Consider the following 21,377-nt stretch of genomic DNA (forward strand, 5'->3'; position numbering starts at 1 on the left):
GCACACTATGGCAGCTCCTGCCCAAATATCTAAACAATCTTTTATTTTTCTGTTTTTCTTCTTCCTGAAGGTGTTTGTTTAGATGCAGATATTGAGTTTAGATCTGCTTTCAAGTAAACTTACACTGCACCCGCCCAACCCAGAAGCAGAATAATGGGTGTTGTGCCGGATGAGCCAATGGAATCTGCTGAGATGAAATGGGGCCAAGTGACGTCTGACAGTCCAGCCCTTCCTGGAGTCGTATAAATTTTTGCCTCGCATAGGATTTGGAGTGAGTCGGAGCTTTGCTTTATTTTAGTAACTCAGCCAGAGGTAAGTACTGTACCTACCCCCTCCCTATCTGCCTTGTATTGATCCGGGACATAAGTAGGGGTGGGCAGAAGAGGCAGATGCTTAGGGTGCAACCGGGTGGGGGTGCTGGGTGCAAATCTTTTTAAATTCTGTATTTTTAGAGGCAAGTATATTAACCACAGAAAAGGATGGAATTTTAATTTCTATTCCTCAAAGTTGTATAAATCTGTCATCTATTAGGATCATTTGTGTTCTGTTTCTAAAATGTGGTAATAAAGAGAGAGAGAGAGAGAGAGAGAGAGAGAGAGAGAGAGAGAGAGAGAGAGAGGCTTTTTATGTGGTGTTGGTAGAAAGTTTGGGACCTTTTATCCAGAATGCTCAGGAACCTGGGGTTTTCCGGATAACAGATCTTTCCATAATTTGGATCTTCATACCTTAAGTCTACTAGAAAATCATATAAACATTAAAAAAAACCAATAGGCTGGTTTTGCCTCCAATAAGGATTAATTATATCTTAGTTGGGATCAAGTACAAGCTACTGTTTTATTATTACACAGAAAAAGGAATTTTTTTAAAAAAAATCTGGATTATTTCGATAAAATGGAGTCTATGGGAGACGGCCTTTCCATAATTTGGATATTTCTGAGAAATGGGTTTCCAGGTAACGGATTTCATACCTGTATTGCATAAAGGATTTCTAGGAACCATAAAATCTTTATTGTTAAACTCTTTTTTTTCTTATTTGAATGGTGCAATATAGAATTTTTTCTAAAAACATTTTTTTTTTGTCTATTAAATTCGTTCATAAACCTGGCAGGGGTCCCCCTTTTATTCATTGATTGAGGTTCTTAAAAAGATTAAACGGGTATGGGATTCATTATACAGAAAGCTCTGAATTTTGGAAAGGCCGACTCCCATAGACTCCATTTTATCCAAATAATCCAGAATTTTTAAAAATGATTTCCTTTTTCTGTATAATAATAAAACAGTAACTTGTACTTGATCCCAACTAAGATATAATTAATCCTTATTGGAGGCAAAACTCAGCCTATTGGGCTTATTTCATGTTGCTGAAATTACAAACAGGAGAGCTGCTGAATAAAAAGATAAATAACTAGTGATGGGCGATTTTGCCCTGTTTCGCTTTGCCACAAATTTCGTGAATGTACTGCAAAATTCGTGAAACTGGCAAAAAATTTGCTACATGGCGATTTTGACTGCGGCAGCAGCTCGCCGGCGGCAAAATTTTCACCGGAGTTGGAACTGTTGCCGCCATTAAAAAATTTTGACCCCAGTGTCTCAACCGTCGCCGGGGTCAATTTCTTTTTGATGCCGGCGAATTTTGGCTAGCTAATTTTCACGGCAAATTCACTAATTTATTCGCCGGTGGCGAAACGGGCAATTTCGCCGTAAATTCGCCCATCGCTATAAATAACTCAAAAACCACAAATAATAAAAAAAGAAAACCAATAACAAATTGTCACTCTCTATATCAGACTAAAGGTTAATTTAAAGGTCAACAACTCCTTGAAGGGGATCTAAACACAAGACATACAGTAAAGCTACCGTCCTTCCAAGAGTTAAGTGATTTTATATGACAAGAGGCCAGAGCCAGAATCTTCGCAGAATGAAACATTTTCGCGGTGCTAAAGAAACAAAGAAATACAAGTTTCATTCTCGTTTCGTGATCCAGGGACTGGGCGTATTGTCATTAGGAAAGAATTTTCCACGTTTGTTGGCAAAGAGAACAAAGGTTTTGTTTTTTTCCATCTTCCCCTTATCTGAGAAAGTGGCCAAGTATAAAGGTTCCCCTGTCCTGCTGGAAAGCTTCTCCCTTTTTTTTTTTCGTGAATGTTGAATAATTTTCCATCATGTTCTCGGCTTTTAAAAAAAAAAAAAAGTTACATTTCTTTGACCCAAACTTCAACACAACTCCTATAACCTGCAAGTGGATTCTGAGGCTAGTTATTGTCATTATTAAAAAAAAAGTATTAAAAATGAAGACCAATTGCAAATTGTGTTCCAATAACCACTATCTGCATTCTTGGTAGAGTTCATATCAAGGCAAGACATCAGCTCCACTCAGTTTAACTGCAGCGCTAAAAATAGAGGGCAATATTTTCCCCTGGGGCTTGTAACCCGTAGCAACCAATCAGATGTTTGATTTCAGTACGATGGCCAATCAATGCAGGCTTCTACTGGTCAATAGACATGGAAGGAGAGCTGCCCCTGTTATTACCTGGGTAATTACAGCAAATACCTTCACCACTTACAATGAAGCTGTTTACAAGTCTGAGTTTCAACCCTTTTAACCCTTTCATTGTGGCCGAGCTTCCTCTTCTCTGAGTCAGTCAGTTGCTGCTTTTCTCTCCTTCCCTTATGCCGGAAATGTTTGCCTAAATAACACTCAGCGACTTCTTCACTGACACCATTTTTAGCTGCCGGAACCCTGAATATTTCATTGTTGTTCTGCACTTGCCTCTCTGTGACTTTGTACAGGAAGCTTGTTGGGAGTTATAGTTCGTAACCATCGCATAGCAATGAAGTTTATCTCACTCTAGCATTATACAGACAGGGCTTTTACTAAGGTTTAACCCTTTACTAACCTTTAACCCTTTATAGCCCAGAAGCATAGAATGTACAATACTGGAACTCTATTATACATTCTATTCTCACTGCAACGGGCTGGTAAGTCTCCCTGAGCCTTGTCTGAGATTAAAGGAGAACTAAAGCCTAACTAAAGAAGTAGGTAGAAATGTTGTACATGATGTTATGTGCTTCTGTATCAGCCCAAGGCAACCACAGCCCTTTAGCAGTAAAGATCTGTGTCTCCAAAGGCTTGCCCGTACTTAGCCTAGATAAGAGATAGAGAATTGGCAGAGAGTGAGCCAATAACATGGAATGAACACATCATCTATGTACCTCTGCCTTCTAGAAATTATTATGAAAGATCAAAAAGTGCATTGAACCCTTTGAAGTCAGATTTAAAATGTTCTGTTTTGCACAAGACCCGATGAATAGTAGAAACATTAAATACAGGTATGGGACCTGTTATCCAGAATACTCAGGACATTCATTATATTTTGGATCTTCATACCTTAAGTCTACTAGAAAATCATATAAACATGAAATAAACCCAATAGGCTGGTTTTGCCTCTAATAAGGATTAATTATATCTTAGTTGGGATCAAGTACAAGCGACTGTTTTATTATTACACAGAAAAAATAAATCATTCTTAAAAATTTAAATTATTTTGGATAAAATGGAGTCTGTAGGAGCTGTTCTTTCTGTAATTCGGAACTTTCTGGATAACGGGTTTCCAGATAATAGATCTTTTTGTAATTTGGATCTTCATACCTTACCTCTACTAGAAAACCATATAAACATTAAATAAAGCCAATAGGCTGGTTTTGCTTCCAATAAGGATTAATTATATCTTAGTTGGGATCAAGTACAAGCGACTGTTTTATTATTATACAGAAAAAGTTTGGCTCATTTTGGTTAAAAGTCTACGGGACCATATTTTGGTGCTTTCTGGATAAGGGGTTTCTGGATACTGGATCCCCTCCCTGTACCCACATACACCAATGCCAATAAAACCAGGTCTGATCAATGTATTCCCACAAATGAATGCTATGTAAAAAAGTGTTTTTTTTCTAATCTGGTTGGATGGGTCAGAGCCCCAACCTTTTATTTTTTTCATGCACTGGTGAAATCTAGTGATGAGCAAATAATTCCAGAAAAGCACATAGAAGTCAATAGGCCTGAACATTATTTTTTTACTCGTGAATGAGGAGTATGGGAGAAAACATCCCCTTCGTTTATTTTAAGAAGGTCAACATGAGGTCTGTAGAATCATCATCAAAAAAAGGTTCATCTGTCGTAGGACTGACTGTGAAATCCTGATGCAGACTGAACTGGTTTTCGAGCTGCCGTGCCATGTAAATCCAAACAAATGACTCATCAGCCTTGTATCATGACTTAAATAGCCCGTAATATTCTTTACATATGGTATATTGTCAGTTGATCCTTAAGCTCAGATAAGTGACAGCAGCCCAGAGTATGTGCTGGGAATCAAAGGATTAAATCCTCATTATGCCACTTTTAATTTTAATTCCTGGTGTTTTTAGAAAAATACCATTTCCCAAAGAGATCCCTTATAGGGATGCATCGAATCCAGGATTCGGTTCAGGATTTGGCCTTTTTCAGCAAGATTCGGATTCGGCCAACTGAATCAGAATCCTAATTTGCATATGTAAATTAGGGGCGGGTAGGGAAACCACGTGACTTTTTGTCACAAAAGAAGATTTTTTTCCACTTTTTCCTTTCCTGCCCCTAATTTGCATATGCAAATTTGATTCGGATTCGGTTTGGTATTCGGCTGAATCTTTCACCATGGATTTGGGGATTCGGCCGAATCCCAAATAGGGGATTCAGTGCATCCCTAATCCCTTATTACAATCATCTTTTAATACATTGTGCCCATCCTGTGTAAGAAACCTACCCTGGTGGTCTAGTGGGCAGTGGGGTCCATGCCGCTTCCTCGGCGTGAACGCCCGCTGCTCCTGTTCTTCCCTTGCCGACACCATCTTGGACCCCTAGGGTGCGCGCGGCGCGCCTGTGCGTCTATTAAAGGCGCAGGCGCGCTGGCGTGATTGCGCCAGCGCGCAATGCCGTGAAATTGCGCACGTTTTGCCGTGAATTGGGACCCTATTTAAGGCCCATTCAGACCTGTAGCCAGTGCCCGTTATAGGATCATATACTGTGGTTTCCTGAGCTTTGTGCTACCTGTTCCGGAATTTCCTATCCTGACTGATTATCCGTGTTTGACCCAGCCTGTTCCTGACTATTCTGCATTCTGTATCCTGACCCTCGCCTGCCTACGACAACTCTTCCTGCTTAACCCCTTGATTGACAACCCGGTTTGACCCTTGCCTGCCTGACGATTCTGATATCCGCCTGTCCTGATCAAGTCTGTTCCGTTTCCACCAGACGCCTTGTCCTTGACCTTCTGCCCAAAGACTCTTGCTATCCAGTCGTGTCCCTTTGCCAGCCAGAACATCTCGCCTTGTACCTCTCGTTAAGTCCAGGTGGCCCCCAATTAAGCTGAGGGCTCCTCCCGAAGCCCAAAGGTGGTCACACTACTGGTGAAGCCGAGCCGAGACCAGGGTCCTTGGCATTTGTTCTGGTATTGGGTGCCGGCCGTGACACCCTGTTTGCCATTACTGTGTGCACTGACAACCACTGTTCTAGCATGTAACACGATTACCATTGTGATATCAACCTGCCAGTAACTAAGCAACCAGTTGCACATCATCATTCCACATAGCTATTAATGGAGATTTCTGTTGTACAATGTCCAAGCAAACCATGAACGTTCCCATCCTCCCAGTGATGCCAGCGTGATATAGGATCAGTCCATGAATGCTGTGTATGTGTTTGTTCAGCATATCATTAAGAGCCTAAGGGCATGAAACGCGTAAGGCTTTTCTTTGTTATATCCCTTAATAATATCTGCAGTTCCTTTGCAAGTGCCTGTCCTGTGGGATCTGTGAGTTACTGCCATTCTATATTCTGTGGCCACAGTACGTCTCCTAGACAGGGACAAGATACGTCTAAATGGGGCCCTAGGTTGAGTAGGGCTGTGGGGCCCTCGTCTTCATCTCACACCACCATTCCATAATTCCTAGATTTCCCTGTAAAATAAGGGTGGCTAAATGTGCCTATGAAGCCGGTCCTTGTTCTTAGCAAATTGTTTGGAGAATTTAGGAAGTAAACAATGTAATTCAGTGCAGAGTCACATTGTGAAATTAGATTTCACCCCCGTTCACCAGAAGAGAATTTTCCAGCTCTCTATTCCCATGTATGGCATTCATAGCAACTAGTGATGTTCATAGCAACTAGTGATGTTCATAGCAACTAGTGATGTTCATAGCAACTAGTGATGTTCATAGCAACTAGTGATGTTCATAGCAACTAGTGATGGGCAAATAAATTCGCCAGGCGCAAATTCGCAGTGAATTTCCACGTTTCGCTGCCTGCGAATACATTTGCAAAACTGCCGTCAAATTTAGCCTGGGAAAATTCGCTGGCGTCAAAATTTTAGGGAAGCGCGTCGGAAATTAATTTAGGGCCCGATTCACTAACTTCGAGTGAACGATTCGAAGGTAAAAAACTTCGAATTTCGAGGGTTTTTTTGGGCTACTTCGACCATCGAATGGGCTACTTCGACCTTCGACTACGAATCGAAGGATTCGAACTAAAAACCGTTTGACTATTCGATAGTCGAAGTACTTTCTCTTTAAAAAAAACTTCGACCCCTAGTTCGCCATCTAAAAGCTACCGAAGTCAATGTTAGCCTATGGGGAAGGTCCCCATAGGCTTGGCTAACTTTTTTTGATCGAAGGATATTCCTTTGATCGTTGAATTAAAACGAAGGATTTAATCGTTCTATCGAACTATCTGCGCTAAATCCTTTGACTTCGATATTCGAAGTCGAAGGATTTTAATTCCTAGTCGAATATCGAGGGTTAATTAACCCTCGATATTCGACCCTTAGTGAATCGGCCCCATAATGTTTACATTATTTTCTAGTAGACTTAAAGTGTGAAGATCAAAATTACGGAAAGATCCGTTATCTGGCAAACCCGCAGGTCCCGAGCATTCTGGATAACAGGTCCATATCTGTGTAAGCGATGGAAGGAATTCATGTAGGAAATAATGATGGTGCTAAAATTGAATTCCGTTTTCTTATTTGATTTCCCCAAATCAGGATGTTTTTCAGGAAACCCACATAATGACATATTGAGTTTTTTTTATTCTCCCAGCAGATCGGTCAGTATGCAGACGGAAAGGGTTCCTGTGCAGGAGACGTGTACATTGGGGTAAATATATTCACTGTATCCTTTATATAATATGTTTGATTGGGATTATGGTTGAAAGTGGGGACTTCCGTCTGGTTGTTATCGAACTACAACTCACTGGCAATCTTTGACTTTTACAATTGAGACTAGAAGTTGTATATTAACTAGAAGGCTGCCGGCTGGATATCCTTAATGACATAATATGCTGTTGATAAAAGTAATAACATACATATTATACATATATTCTTATTTAAATAGTTGAAAAACACTCTAGTTGTTTCTAGAATTCCAATCCCAGCATATTTCAACATATAACCGAGGGTTAAAGCATGCTGGGAGCTGTAGTCCAGTATTCCTAAAGCAATAAATTGTTTCCCATGTCTCTATGCCAGCAACTGCATTAAAATGCAAAACAACCCTCCAATGAGGATCCCGGCTGATCCCTATAAATCTGACTCCATGTTTGTTCCTGAGACTGGAGTTGGAAGCATCAAATACAAATTTCCCAAGTCCTCCCTCTGATGTTTGATTCCAGTGTCTTATCATGAAGCCAAAATGGCACAATAATCTCTTTATGGAGGATAAAAGCAAGATGGTGGTCATGGTGCTGGGAATCAGCATTTTATTGGTCAATTATCTTGTATCTTTAAAGGGATACTGTCATGGGAAAAAAAAAAAATCAAAACACATCAGTTAATAGTGCTGCTCCAGCAGAATTCTGCACTGAAATCCATTTCTCAAAAGAGCAAACAGATTTTTTTATATTCAACTTTGAAATCTGACATGGGGCTAGACATATTGTCAATTTCCCAGCTGCCCCTGTTCATGTGACTTGTGCTCTGATAAACTTCAATTACTCTTTACTGCTGTACTGCAAGTTAGAGTGATATCACCCCCCCCCCTTCCCCCCAGCAGCCAAACAAAAGAACAGATAGCAGCACCTAACACAAGATAAAAGCTGCCTGGTAGATCTAACAACAACACTCAATAGTAAAATCCAGGTCCCACTGAGACACATTCAGTTACATTGAGAAGGAAAAACAGCAGCCTGCCAGAAAGCATTTCTCTCCTAAAGTGCAGGCACAAGTCACATGACTGGGGGCAGCTGGGAAATTGACAAAATGTCTAGCCCCATGTCAGATTTCAAAATTGAATATAAAAAAATCGGTTTGCTCTTTTGAGAAATGGATTTCAGTGCAGAATTCTGCTGGAGTAGCACTATTAACTGATGTGTTTTGAAAAAAAAACATGTTTTTCGATGACAGGATCCCTTTAATTAAACGTTTGGTTTTGCGCAAATTATTTAGAGAACTAGGAGCCAGTGGGATAGTTTTATGTAATGGTTCAGGGCGGGTGTTACCCAAGTCACTCAGAAATCATATGGACAACTGTGAAACTGGACCCTTTTATACCTCCCCTTGCCTTGCTCTTTGAGGTCAAAAAATCATTGGTTTGTCCTGAGTGTGGGTTGTAAATGCCCAAGAGTTGGGTTGGCTCCATTCTCTTTGACCTTTTGATATCTGCTTAATTATATAACTTTTGTGCTCCAAATTCTGACCCGTGCATTACATTTTTATCTTCTTAAGGTTTTTTAATCTCCCTAAGAGTGTTCAAGAAACATCCAATATAATCTCCAAAGCAGACTTGGTAAAGAAGGCGAGGTTGGTGATATTGAATGAAAATATAAAACATGCAAAACTGATGGAAGTTTACGAAGAGAAGTCATTGCCGTCAACAACAAATGAAACGGAACACCAAGACACTGAAGAAGATATATACCAGGCAGAGAATGTTCATTTCGATCATCTGGCCACAGATAAAGAAGTTGAACAGCAATGCTTGGTAGAAGGTGGAAGCAAAGGAGAAAATGATGCTGTAGAAAAGCTGTTAGACAAAGAAACTAAGGGCGTGCAACTTCTAGATACTGTAGAAGATGGAGTTACTGAAAATTTGTTGGATATGCCAGACAAAGAAAAAAGCCACTCTGATACCAGAAAAAACAAACATCAACAAGGCACCTTGGAAAAGGTTTTGGATTTTGGACCAGAGGCAGAAGCTGTTGTTGATGGAAGAAAACAGGAGAAGAACTGTGATACACAAATGCTGCATTTAGGAACTGAGGGCATCAAGGAAATCCCAGACTTTCAATTGGGAATTTCTGATTCAGACAAGATGTTGGTCAGTCATGGAAAGAACATGGAACAGCAAGTCCATGTCAAACGTGAACGTTACAAAGAGAAAACGCATTCAGAGAACATAGGTTGTGAAAACCTACACCGTCTGGTTACTAAAAAAGTAAAAATACATAAAGAGGATGTCGTTGTAGCAGCAAATGCAAAGAGTGAAAAGAAAAATAATCTAGAAAACAAGTCATATAAACGCAAAAAACCCCAAGCCTCAGCCATTGATAAAGGCTACAAAGCGCACTCGAATTCGGAAAAACTGGCTGCACCAAATGCAAGTCGTCAAATGATAACTCCAAGTAAGTACCACTTATTTAGAGATTTATTTATCTCTTTTTCCTGAATTTTCTTTATAGTAATGACTATCACAATGCAGCCAAAGTGCTAAATATCACATTTTGTATCGCAAAATAAACATTCCAATATACAGAGTAATAATTTTCAAATATTTCAAGTGTAAATGTAATTTTATTGCTTATTGAAACCAGTATTTGCCCCTTTCTGTGTTCTGCTTGTCCAGACTACACGGCACCACTGAGATAGTGTACAAGTAGTATGTCAGCTCTCCACCAGCCCAAACTCCATTTCCCAAAATGCATTGCATGTCACTTGTGAAAAAGGAGAATATCGATGCCACGAAATTTTGTGCATGATTAGAATTTGGACAGATCTTGTTCATGGGTGTTACATTAGAAGGTATAGGGGCAAATTCATCAAGGGTCGAATATCGAGGGTTAATTAACCCTCGATATTCGACTGGGGAACGAAAATCCTTCGAATATCGATGTTGAAGGATTTTGCGCAAATACTTCGATCAAACGATCGAAAGAATGATTAAATCCTTCGAATCGAACGAGTCTAAGGATTTTAATCCAACGATCGAAGGATTATCCTTCGACCAAAAAAGTTAGGCAAGCCTTTGGGGACCTTCCCCATAGGCTAACATTGGGTTCGGTAGCTTTTAGGTGGTGAACTAGGGGGGTCAAAGTTTTTTCTTAAAGAGACAGTACTTCGACTATCGAATGGTCGAATAGTCGAACGATTTTTATTTCGAATCCTTCGATTCGAAGTCGAAGGTCGAAGTAACCCATTTGATAGTCGAAGTAGCCAAAAAAACACTTCGAAATTCGAAGTTTTTTTTCTTCTATTCCTTCACTCGAAATTAATGAATTGGCCCCATAGTGTTCAGCTACATTTAAAAATGTATAGGTTTGGGGCAGGGTCGGACTGGGGGGCCAGAAGACACGCCACAGCGTTATCTTTTTTGGTCGTAGCCATGTCCGCGCGAGCGCAAATGATTCGACACGCAAAAAAACTGTGCCGTTCTGCTAACTTTCTTTTCTGGGGCAGCTGGGGAACCTGGTCTGGGCTGACAGGCGCCTATAAGGACCATTTTTTCCCGGTGTCCTGTCGGCCCAGTCCGACCCTGGTTTGAGGTGTTGTGATATTTAAGGAACTGGAGATCACTTGAGGTGAATATTTATTTGACACAAGCTTTGTGAATTCTGAACTTACAAAGAGTCAGAATCCCGAACAAAGGAATTATGGACTTGGAAGCATATGCAGGGGCGCTCCGCCAATGAGGCGAGCTGAGCTGCTCACCCTCAGGCGGCAGCGCCAGACAGGAATCCAGGGGCGGCAAAAAGCCGCTCCTGCACCTTTAAGAGCTGAATTTCCGGTTTTTAAACCGGAAATTCGGCTGCGCTATTGCGAGAGAGCGCAATTGCGCTCTCCGCAATCGTGTTCCTGCCTCCCCTCGCCGACAGGTAAGTCGGTGCGGGGGGCGGCAATGCAGGAGCCGCCTCAGGCGGCTCCTTCCCCAGAAACGGCGTTGAGCATATGACATGAGAAAGTACAAGAGTAAAGCTGAGTTACTGGTGGGGACTCGGGAGCTTAGTAAAGAACTGCTCTTACAGCCAAGCAGGTGGCTCTGTCCTCAAGGTCAGGATACTAACATTCAAGGTTGAGAACAGAATCCATCCAAGTCAGGGGGTTTGCTTAAAAAAAATCAAGGGATTTTGAAAAAAAACCTGAAAAATATGAGCTATTCAAGAAAAAGCCAGAACAATTTGAGAGATTCAGGTTTTTGCTCTATTTTATCGAGTTTTTTTTATTGATAAATAAGAGCAAATCGTTGATTCTAGTTTGGTTGGATTTTTTTTTCATTTAAAACAACAACAAAATTCAAGTTTTGATAAATAACCCTCTATGTGAGGTTTAGCAAAGGCAATTCTTTGTATTGTCTATGACAGGGTGTCTTTTGACATTTTGTAGCCACAATAAGTAGCTGCTACAAGTGGCTCAATTTGTCTTCACACTTAGGGGTAAATTTATCAAAGAGTGAAGTTCCGCCACTAGAGTGAAATTCCGCAGCTCTCAATTCATTTCTATGGGATTTTGAAAGGCGTATTTATCAATGGGTGAAAGTGAAAGTTCACCCTTTGATAAATACGCCTATAAAAATCCCATAGAAATGGCGGAATTTCACTCTAGTGGCGGAACTTCACTATTAACTTCACTCTTTGATAAATATACCCCCTTATGTTTTGTCCATGGGGCTTATTTAGAAACTGGGCCCATTGGGATTTCTCTTTGTCTGAGTGTTTCAGTCTCCAGCACTCTCTTATCTGCTTCTTCTACAGGAAGGATTTTTATTCTGTTAATTTGGTGCAACTTCCTGTTCACAAATTCAGAAGGTAAGTTCTCATTCTGAAAAAATGTACCCCTGAAACTTCAGAAGTCTGTTCATGTATGTTCTTGGGCTGTTCTTGGTGCATGTATCTTTGTGCACAGTGAATGGATAGTTTTTTACGTTTTTTTACCTAAACTGCCATTGTCTTAAGCTGGACGGTCACAAGCTTCTTTATCTCCCTCCGTAGACTTTGGGGCTGATTCACAAAGGGTCGAATATCGAGGGTTAATTAATAGTGATGGGCGAATTTATTCGCCAGGCGCGAATTCGCGCGATTCACCACCAGTGAATGAATTCGTGGAACGCCCGCGGAAAATCGCGTCAAAAATTCACCGGCGTCAAAAAAAATTTCCCGAAAAAACGGACGCCGGCGTCAAAAACGGGCGCCGGCTTCGAAAAAAACGGGCGCCGGCGTCAAAAATGAGACGCCGGCGTGATTTCGCAAATTTTTCGCCATTTCGCGAATTTCGCACGAAAACGGCGCAAATTCGCCCATCACTATTAATTAACCCTCGATAGTCGACTGGGAATTGAAATCCTTCGACTTCGAATATCGAAGTCGAAGGATTTAGCGCAGATAGTACGATCGAAGGATCGAAGGATTATTCCTTCGATCAAATGATTTGAAGGATTTAAATCCAACGATCGAAGGAATATCCTTCGATCAAAAAAAGTTAGGCAAGCCTATGGGGACCTTCCCCATAGGCTAACATTGACTTCAGTAGCTTTTAGATGGCGAAGTAGGGGGTCGAAGTTTTTTTTAAAGAGACAGTACTTCGACTATCGAATGGTCGAATCATCGAACGATTTTTACTTCGAATCCTCGATTCGAAGTCGTAGTCGTAGTCGAAGGTCGAAGTAGCCCATTCGATGGTCGAAGTAGCCCAAAAAAATCTTCGAAATTTGAAGTTTTTTTACTTCAAACCCTTCACTCGAAGTTAGTGAATCGGCCCCTTAGTGTTGCTTTTTACAATAACATTAGCAGCAGGGTTCATGGCTTGGTGGCCCAGAGAAGCATGACCAAGCCCTGATACATATGGAACTCACCATGCCAACGACCAACTCCATATATTTTCAAAATATAGCTTGAATTTTTTAAAATGTTTTTCTGCTAAAAAATATATTAATAACAGGAATAAAATGTGTAAATATAGAATAGAGAGGATAATTAAAATATAAATATTGAGAATGCCATATTAAAAGCTGTTCTGTATATGAATGAATGAAGGAACTGTAGGGGGCCGATTCACATAGGGTAGAATATCGAGGGTTAATTAACCCTCGATATTCGACTGGGAATTAAAATCCTTCGACTTCGAATATCGAAGTCGAAGGATTTTAGCGCAAATAGTGCGATCGAACGATCGAAGGATTATACCTTCGATCGAACGATAAAATCCTTCGAATCAAACGATTTGAAGGATTTTAATCCAACGATCGAAGGAATATCCTTCGATCAAAAAAACTTAGGAAAGCCTAAGGGGACCTTCCCCATAGGCTAACATTGGGTTCGGTAGCTTTTAGATGGCGAACTAGGGGGTCGAAGTTTTTTCTTAAAGAGACAGTACTTCGACTATCGAATAGTCGAATAGTCGAACGATTTTTAGTTCAAATAGTTCGATTCAAAGTCGTAGTCGTAGTCGAAGGTCGTAGAAGCCCATTCGATGGTCAAAGTAGCCCAAAAAAAACGTCAAATTTGAAGTTTTTTTAATTCGAATCCTTCACTCGAAGTTAGTGAATCGGCCCCCAGGTGTCATATAAACAGTGAGATTCTAAGTAGTTTGGCAATTTGTCTTCACTGGAGGGAAATCCTAGAGCAAAATGACTACAATTTTTTAAATCTTATCTATGTGTTCCACAGAGTCCCCTATAAATCCCGTCTGGCGAGAGTACTGGGTCAATGGCACCGATCTGTTGGCTCAAGACCTGAGGATTCACAACTGGAAAACTTTCTGCAGTCTGACATTCAACAAAACCTCCCAAATCAAGAGCTGTCCTGATTCATCTTTTGCTGTTTTATGCAGCAACACTTCTCTCCGGTTCCTAGTAAGGGAACCACCAGTGACAACATGGTACTTAGAACACGGATCTTGTACAGAATGTCACGGAACGACTGAAAAATTCGTCTCTGGAGGTACTGACATTTGGGTGCTTGTATGAACAAAAAGGTTCAAAGAAAAGGGAAAATACAGTTTCTACATTGCCCTAGAAGGTGTCCCACCTTACATTTCTCCCCAAAATGAGTTATTGCCCCTTAGGAGAGGCACAATTGTATAATGTAAGTCGGGCTGGGATAGCTAGTTGATTAGTTGCAGAAGAGTCAAGTGATACTTCCAAGATATGTTCTTCCTCTAGGATTCCCTCACCAAAGATGGTGATAGTGGGTTCATGACCTGGGTTAGAGGTAGAACCAAATAAACAACCTGAGGTAGGAGGCAGGTGAGAAGAATGGACAAGCCAGATGAGGGTTACTTCTTATATGTAGTTACCCTACAGAATGAAGAATGTGCTGTGGTCGCAGTCCTTTACTGTATATATATACTGTATATGATACAGAAGAACCACTATTGAGCAGAAGCTCATCCTTGAATGCAATGGGTCCCATATGTAATATGTAGTGATGGGCAGATCTATTCGCCAGGCACAAATTCATGGCGAATTTCAACGTTTCACCGCTTCGTGAATTTGCTGGAGTTTCAAAGTTTTTTGGACAACGGCGACAATTCCAACACTTTAAAGTGTGCCGGAATTGTCGCCGGCATAGATTTTGCCGCCCATGAACTGACGCTGGAGTCAAAATATGTGTTTCGCAAATTTTTCGCCATTTCGCGAATTTCGCTGGAAATTTGCGACTTTTCCGCCGAAGCAAAACAGGACAAATTTGCCCATCACTAGTAATATGTGTTTAGCCACAAGTAGGCCAGAAAGGACATTTAGTAGCCCACACTAGTACCTATAAATGAGCCTGTTTAATGACAATAATGGTATTTAAACTGTATTTGAATTATTTCAGGACAATTTAATGATACAGAAATGTTACAGAAGTATACGAGCCAACCTGCAATCAGTTCTCCGAAGCCTCTCCAACGAAACTCCACTGATATCTCACCAGCTCCCGGGTCGGACACACCAGTCTCTGTACTGATAGTACTAAGTCTATTTTTTTTCTTGGCAGCTCCCACTACATTCTGCATTATTATAAAATGGTAACACTCAGTTTCTCTTCCTTTTGTATGACAAGTCCTTTTTGGAAGGTCTCTAAATTCACATTCATATTTTTCTATCATTTCTATTTTGTTCAGCTTCTGTGTCAAGACCCAACCAAAAAATAAGAATTTTCTACGTCATTCAACAGCACCAGAAAGGTAAGTTTACACTAATCAGTAACTTTATTCTACTCCCCTATATTGAGTTCATCCTATGACTCATCACTCTGCCAGGTACCTGATTGGCTGCTCATACCTTTCTGTACAGGCTGGACTCTACTGTCCTTAATCCTCAAACCTCCAGCTCATATCCTCCCCTCCAGCTCATATCTGTATCCTCCTCTTTATGTTTTCTCCTAACTAAGTCTGTTTACTTACCCTCTGATTCATATGGTGTGTCCCAATTCAAACAGAACTAGAATATCCCATAAAGACAATGCCAATTTCAGGTGCTCTGTTTAAAAAGCCAAGAAGCTGCTGAAACCTTTTCCCTGTCGCCATAAACAGTGAGGTCTGACAATCCATTGGCTGAATAGAACAGATCTGTGTGCCACAGTCTGTATGACTTCTAATATCCTTATCATTTACAGTAGGGGGTACATTATCCCTTATAATACATGAGTGATACTCAGAGTTCCCTGTATAACTCAGCCTGCAGCCTTGTGTCTTTATATGGTCACAGAACAACCCCTCAGTGACTTCTAATATCCTTATCATTTACAGTAGGGGGTACATTATCCCTTATAATACATGAGTGATACTCAGAGTTCCCTGTATAACTCAGCCTGCAGCCTTGTGCCTTTATATGGTCACAGAACAACCCCTCAGTGACTTCTAATATCCTTATCATTTACAGTATGGGTACATTATCCCTTATAATACATGAGTGATACTCAGAGTTCCCTGTATAACTCAGCCTGCAGCCTTGTGCCTTTATATGGTCACAGAACAACCCCTCAGTGACTTCTAATATCCTTATCATTTACAGTAGGGGGTACATTAACCCTTATAATACATGAGTGATACTCAGAGTTCCCTGTATAACTCAGTCTGCAGCCTTGTGCCTTTATATGGTCACAGAACAACCCCTCAGTGACTTCTAATATCCTTATCATTTACAGTAGGGGGTACACTATACCTTATAATACATGAGTGATACTCAGAGTTCCCTGTATAACTCAGCCTGCAGCCTTATGCCTTTATATGGTCACAGAACAACCCCTCAGTGACTTCTAATATCCTTATCATTTACAGTAGGGGGTACAGTATTCCTTATAATACATGAGTGATACTCATGGGTCCCTGGAACTCTAATAGCTCCAATAGCTTTTAATTACAGCACTGATACAATATTATACTATGAGATAAATGTGTTGTTTTGGTTATTTTTTGGAGAAAAGTAGTTCTTCACCTGCAAGAAACTGAACTAAACGTATTTATTCTTTAGAGTGATAGTGGATGGCAGAGAAGAATCTCCCCTGGATCCTGGAGAGTCCCATGAGTTGACCAGTGATCGCTCAGCAGAAACCTAATTGATCAAATAACACTGACATGGAGACGTTACACTAACAGTCTCTGGCAGAAGAATGCTTAGCATAGTGCGGTGCTTATAATGCTTTTTGTCTTATTCTGTGACTTATAATTCTATATATAATGGTTTCTGACAGCAGATGCCCAGTATCTATGGCCCCTTCCTTTATTCCAGAGTTGAACAGAAAAGGGAAGGTGTTCCCTGCAGGACAGTCAGGACTGAGAACCCTCGCCGTGGAGGTAGAAGGGCAGTCCCCCCATTATATGTCACTGCAGTGTAACTATTTGTCATGTGGAATCTTGAGTAACTTGTGTGTAAAACCTTTCCCTGGTGCACAGAAGAGAGATAAGAAGCCAAGTCCTGTGTTGCTGCCGTCTGTACCCTGGACTTCTTTGTCTGGGTCAAAACCGATAGTGATCACTTGTTTGAGTGAAACGTGGGGTTTTCCTGTATTTAACAAATAGGGGCCGATTCATCAAGGGTCGAATATCGAGGGTTAATTAACCCTCGATATTCGACTAGGAATTGAAATCCTTCGACTTCGAATATCGAAGTCGAAGGATTTAGCGCAAATTCAGCGATCGTACGATCGAAGGATTATTCCTTCGATCGAACGATTAAATCCTTCGAATCGAACGATTCGAAGGATTTGAATCCAACGATCGAAGGAATATCCTTCGATCAAAAAAACTTAGGCAAGCCTATGGGGACCTTCCCCATAGGCTAACATTGACTTCGGTAGCTTTTATCTGCCGAACTAGGGGGTCGAAGTTTTTTTTAAAGAGACAGTACTTCGACTATCGAATGGTCGAATAGTCGAACGATTTTTAGTTCGAATCCTTCGATTCGAGGTCGTAGTCGAACTAGCCCATTCGATGGTCGAAGTAGCCCAAAAAACAATTCGAAATTCGAAGTTTTTTTAATTCGAATCCTTCACTCGAGCTTCATGAATCGGCCCCTTAATCTATAATCACAAGAAACAGCTTTAATGGATCTATTCTGACCAGTGACACGACTAGATATTATTGAGCTCAGAACTATTCTTCCACAAAACGGGTCTCTGGAAAGGTTTTTTTTTGGAATAAAAGTGCCACCGGCTTGTCATGTCTGAAGAATGTTTGTTTGTCATATTTCAGGGCCTCAGCTTTTGTTATAACTAATTCTTGAATATTGTTCTTTAAACTGCTTGCAATACGCTTGCTTAATATGCAATAAAAGCAACATTAAAATCAACATGTATTTGTATTACTTCATGTGTATATATATATATATGTATATTTTTTTTTAGAAGATGTGAGAGGACAATAATTACTTATATATTCCAGTTTGATAGGATTCTTTAATATGTTAATATGGTTTCTATCTTTCGTGGCTGTAAAGTCTGGGAATAGGAATAGGGAATAAAAGCACTAGGGACACACATTTAACCCTAGGGGTCCCTACATATATAATATAACAATCAAAATACAAGTAATTAATAGTGATGCGAATTTGCGCTGTTTCGATTTGCCGTCCATTTTCGCCAGCGAATTTTCGCGCCCGTTTTGCGAATTTATTCGCCAACGGCGAATCGTGCAAATTCACCGCAAATTCGCGCCTGGCGAATAAATTCGCCCATCACTAGTAATTAACTCAGCTTCACATTACGTGGCAGCATAGAGATCAGTGCAGGCTGCATCAGAATTGAATAATAATCAGCCTAATAAAAATATCATCAGCTTCTACAACACATGGGACCTCACTTTCTGTACCTCAAAACATTGTTTATCTTGCAGAGCCCGGGCCCTACAAATAATAAAAGGAAGTGATTAAATAGAGGGACTTGGGGCCCCAAACACCGACTAATTCAGTAATAACACATTCTGGGCATATATATTAGTGTCATCATTTATCATTCATACTGTGTTGAGCTGAGACTTTCTTTTGGAGGAGTCACCTGTTAACTAAGTAGTTAATTATAAGGGCACATCAAGGGCAGGTAACATCAGCAAATGAAATGCAGTTACACCCGAATCCATAAAACCTGCAAAAATGAGCTCTCACACATTATTTTTACACAGATATAAAAAATAAAAATGCTTTAGTAAAAAAAAAGAATAAATTGTAGTATTGTGAAAATTACGAAAAACACTGAAATGAATACTTTCCAGAGATAGGGAACATGTGACAGTGCCACTGAATGCCTGTGATGCTAGAAGTATATTGATTTATATCATGAGTGTTTGAGGGTATGGCAGGTCCCTTGTCCCCAGATGACCAATCACCTGATCCCAAGGCTTCTGTATAATAATATTATTGGGCCCCTGTGATTTAGTTACATGGGCCAGTGATTTCTCACTGTTCATCGTCCATGAAAATCCTGATTAATAACTGAACAAGTCCCTTACAGATCTGTCCTTATCCCCTATGTGTTGTTTATGCAGCTGTCTGAACTCTGAACCATATATAGGAGGGGTATTTCCAGTAAGTAAAACATAACAACATGAGTTTATTATACGTCAGTGAACAAAGCAACGTTTGCTCTATTGTCCCTTTCCTGGAAATGCTAAGGGTTCCCATAGAAGGTATTTTAACACAGGAAGGCAGCCAATCAGCTGTTAGATTTGAACAGTTAGGAAAAAAAACAGTGACCCGGCGACTTGTAATATGTTCATGTTATCAAACCAGGCACAGAATAAAAATCCTATTTAAATGTCCAATTGAAAACATTGTGTGTGTATTTCTGATACATGTTATAGTATATAATATACTATGTGCTTCTTCTTTTATCCGTTAGCCTTACACCAGAAACAGATCACGAGCCTGGAGACCCCTGCCAAGGGCCTGTAATGTAATAGCCCCTCGTGTCTTGGATTTCTTTAATACGTGAGACTGTTCAATTAGTCAGTTACAGAACATGATGCAGCCAGGCTCACCCTAATTGCACTTAAATAAGGTTTAGGCTAAAATGTCTGACATAAAAAAAGAGCCCCTGATTAGTGATGGGTGAATTTATTCGCCAGGCGCGAATTCGCGCGATTCGCCGCCAGCGAATAAATTCTCGAAACGCCCGTGAAAATTCGCCGGCGTCAAAAAACGAGACGCCGGCACCGTTTTGCGAATTTCGCGTGAAATTCGCCCATCACTACCCCTGATCCATCTCTGACCACCATGAAACCAGACATAGGGTGAGACCTGGCCACAGTGAGTTAGTCCAACTATGCACCTCTGCACTTCATGACCAGGTATAAGGGGCCAGCAAACGGGGGTGACCTTTCCTAAATTTGGAGTTTTCTGGATAACGAGCTTCCGGATAATGGATCCCATACCTGTATTAGAAACCCTTATATAGCATCAAATTATACAATGCATGGATCTCTGTCCCATCAGAGCTTAAAATTAATATTATTGGGGGGCGTGGCCGACCATGAACTAGACAGGACGCGCATAGCCTGAGCTCCGCTTCACCAGGCCCTAAAACGACCCGACAATCAGCATACATCAGCTATTTTTACTAAACATCGGGTATCGTATATACACTGACATGAAGGGGAGACGCAAACCGAAGGATCAAGCAGGCACATTGACTCCATATCTACATAAAACGGCAACTGCGCCACGAGCCCCACGGATCCAAGATGGCGACGAGCCTATGGCGGACCGCGCACCTCTCTCTTCGACATCATCGGCCAGCGGATATGAGCCAGTAGCATCCCCAGGTCAGTCACAACCAGCGTTAATGTTTTCTCCAGATTCCCCAAACTCGCAAGCCGCACCAGTAACGGCGCTAGTACTATCTGAGCAGCTAAATGGCCTACAGCAGACTTTGACCAATACTATCACTAAAGCTATTGCCTCAGCCATTCAGGCACTGCGGGGGGAGATTGATGACCTGGGGGAGCGCACTGACCGCGTAGAAACGGTCACTGATGATCTGGCCCAACGCTACGCAGCAATGGAGGAGGATAGTTGCATTTTAAGGGAAGAACTTTACCAACTGCGTAACCAATGTGAGGACCTAAAGAATAGGTCCCGCAGACAGAACCTTAGATTTAGGGGAATACCAGAGGAGGTGGAACCCCATTCCTTACAGCAATTCCTGAAAGGCCTATTTGCTCAGCTCTGTCCTGACTTACCAGCAGAATCCTTCCGCTTGGATAGGGCTCACCGTTCATTAGCAGCCAAACCTCCACCAACTAAGCCACCACGAGATGTGGTAGTGTGTTTCCATTATTACGAAACCAAAGAGGCAATTCTGAGTAAAAGTCGGCAGCTCCTGGAGATAGTCTGCCAAAATGTAAAGCCCTCTATTTACACAGATTTATCTTCAACCACATTGATGCGACGTAGGGAGTTACGCCCAATCACCCAAATGCTTCGGGAGAACCACATACCATATAGATGGGGATTTCCATTTCGCTTGATCGTATCCAAAGCGGGTCAACAGCACGTACTGCGAGACCCCAGAGATGGCAAGAACTTTCTCAGGACCCTTGGCTTACGCAAACCTTCGGGGGAGACACGACAGCCGGATGCAACACCTACAACGAAACCAACCCCAATATGGTCTAAAGTACGAACACCATCGCATTCTCCATCTTCACCAGGGCAAGATCCGAATGGAGACCTGA

At 41.1% G+C, this 21,377-nt stretch overlaps 1 protein-coding gene across 2 annotated transcripts; it reads left to right on the forward strand.

Annotated features, from left to right (window-relative positions):
- Positions 1–243: 243 nt before the first annotated feature.
- On the forward strand, positions 244–17,230 carry LOC108697894. Of its 2 annotated transcripts, XM_018228371.2 has the most exons (8): positions 244–312; positions 7,120–7,176; positions 8,742–9,637; positions 11,981–12,034; positions 13,892–14,164; positions 15,044–15,236; positions 15,333–15,395; positions 16,684–17,230. In XM_018228371.2, the coding sequence occupies exons 2-8, from the start codon at positions 7,133–7,135 to the stop codon at positions 16,766–16,768; spliced, it is 1,608 nt and encodes a 535-aa protein (XP_018083860.1). In that variant the 5' UTR covers positions 244–312; positions 7,120–7,132; the 3' UTR covers positions 16,769–17,230. The 2 variants fall into 2 exon arrangements, with proteins under 2 accessions (XP_018083860.1, XP_018083862.1); XM_018228373.2 differs by lacking the exon at positions 11,981–12,034.
- Positions 17,231–21,377: the final 4,147 nt, after the last annotated feature.

Source organism: Xenopus laevis, chromosome 7S, assembly GCF_017654675.1.
Source record: "Xenopus laevis strain J_2021 chromosome 7S, Xenopus_laevis_v10.1, whole genome shotgun sequence".
NCBI lineage: Eukaryota > Metazoa > Chordata > Amphibia > Anura > Pipidae > Xenopus > Xenopus laevis.

Excerpts from the sequence above, each read along its gene's own strand:
- LOC108697894 (XM_018228371.2), top strand. The coding sequence starts at position 7,133 with ATGCAGACGGAAAGGGTTCCTGTGCAGGAGACGTGTACATTGGG. Across the intron at positions 7,177-8,741 it reads CAGGAGACGTGTACATTGGG|GTTTTTTAATCTCCCTAAGA; the intron begins GTAAATATATTC and ends TATCTTCTTAAG. Across the intron at positions 15,237-15,332 it reads TTCTGCATTATTATAAAATG|CTTCTGTGTCAAGACCCAAC; the intron begins GTAACACTCAGT and ends TATTTTGTTCAG.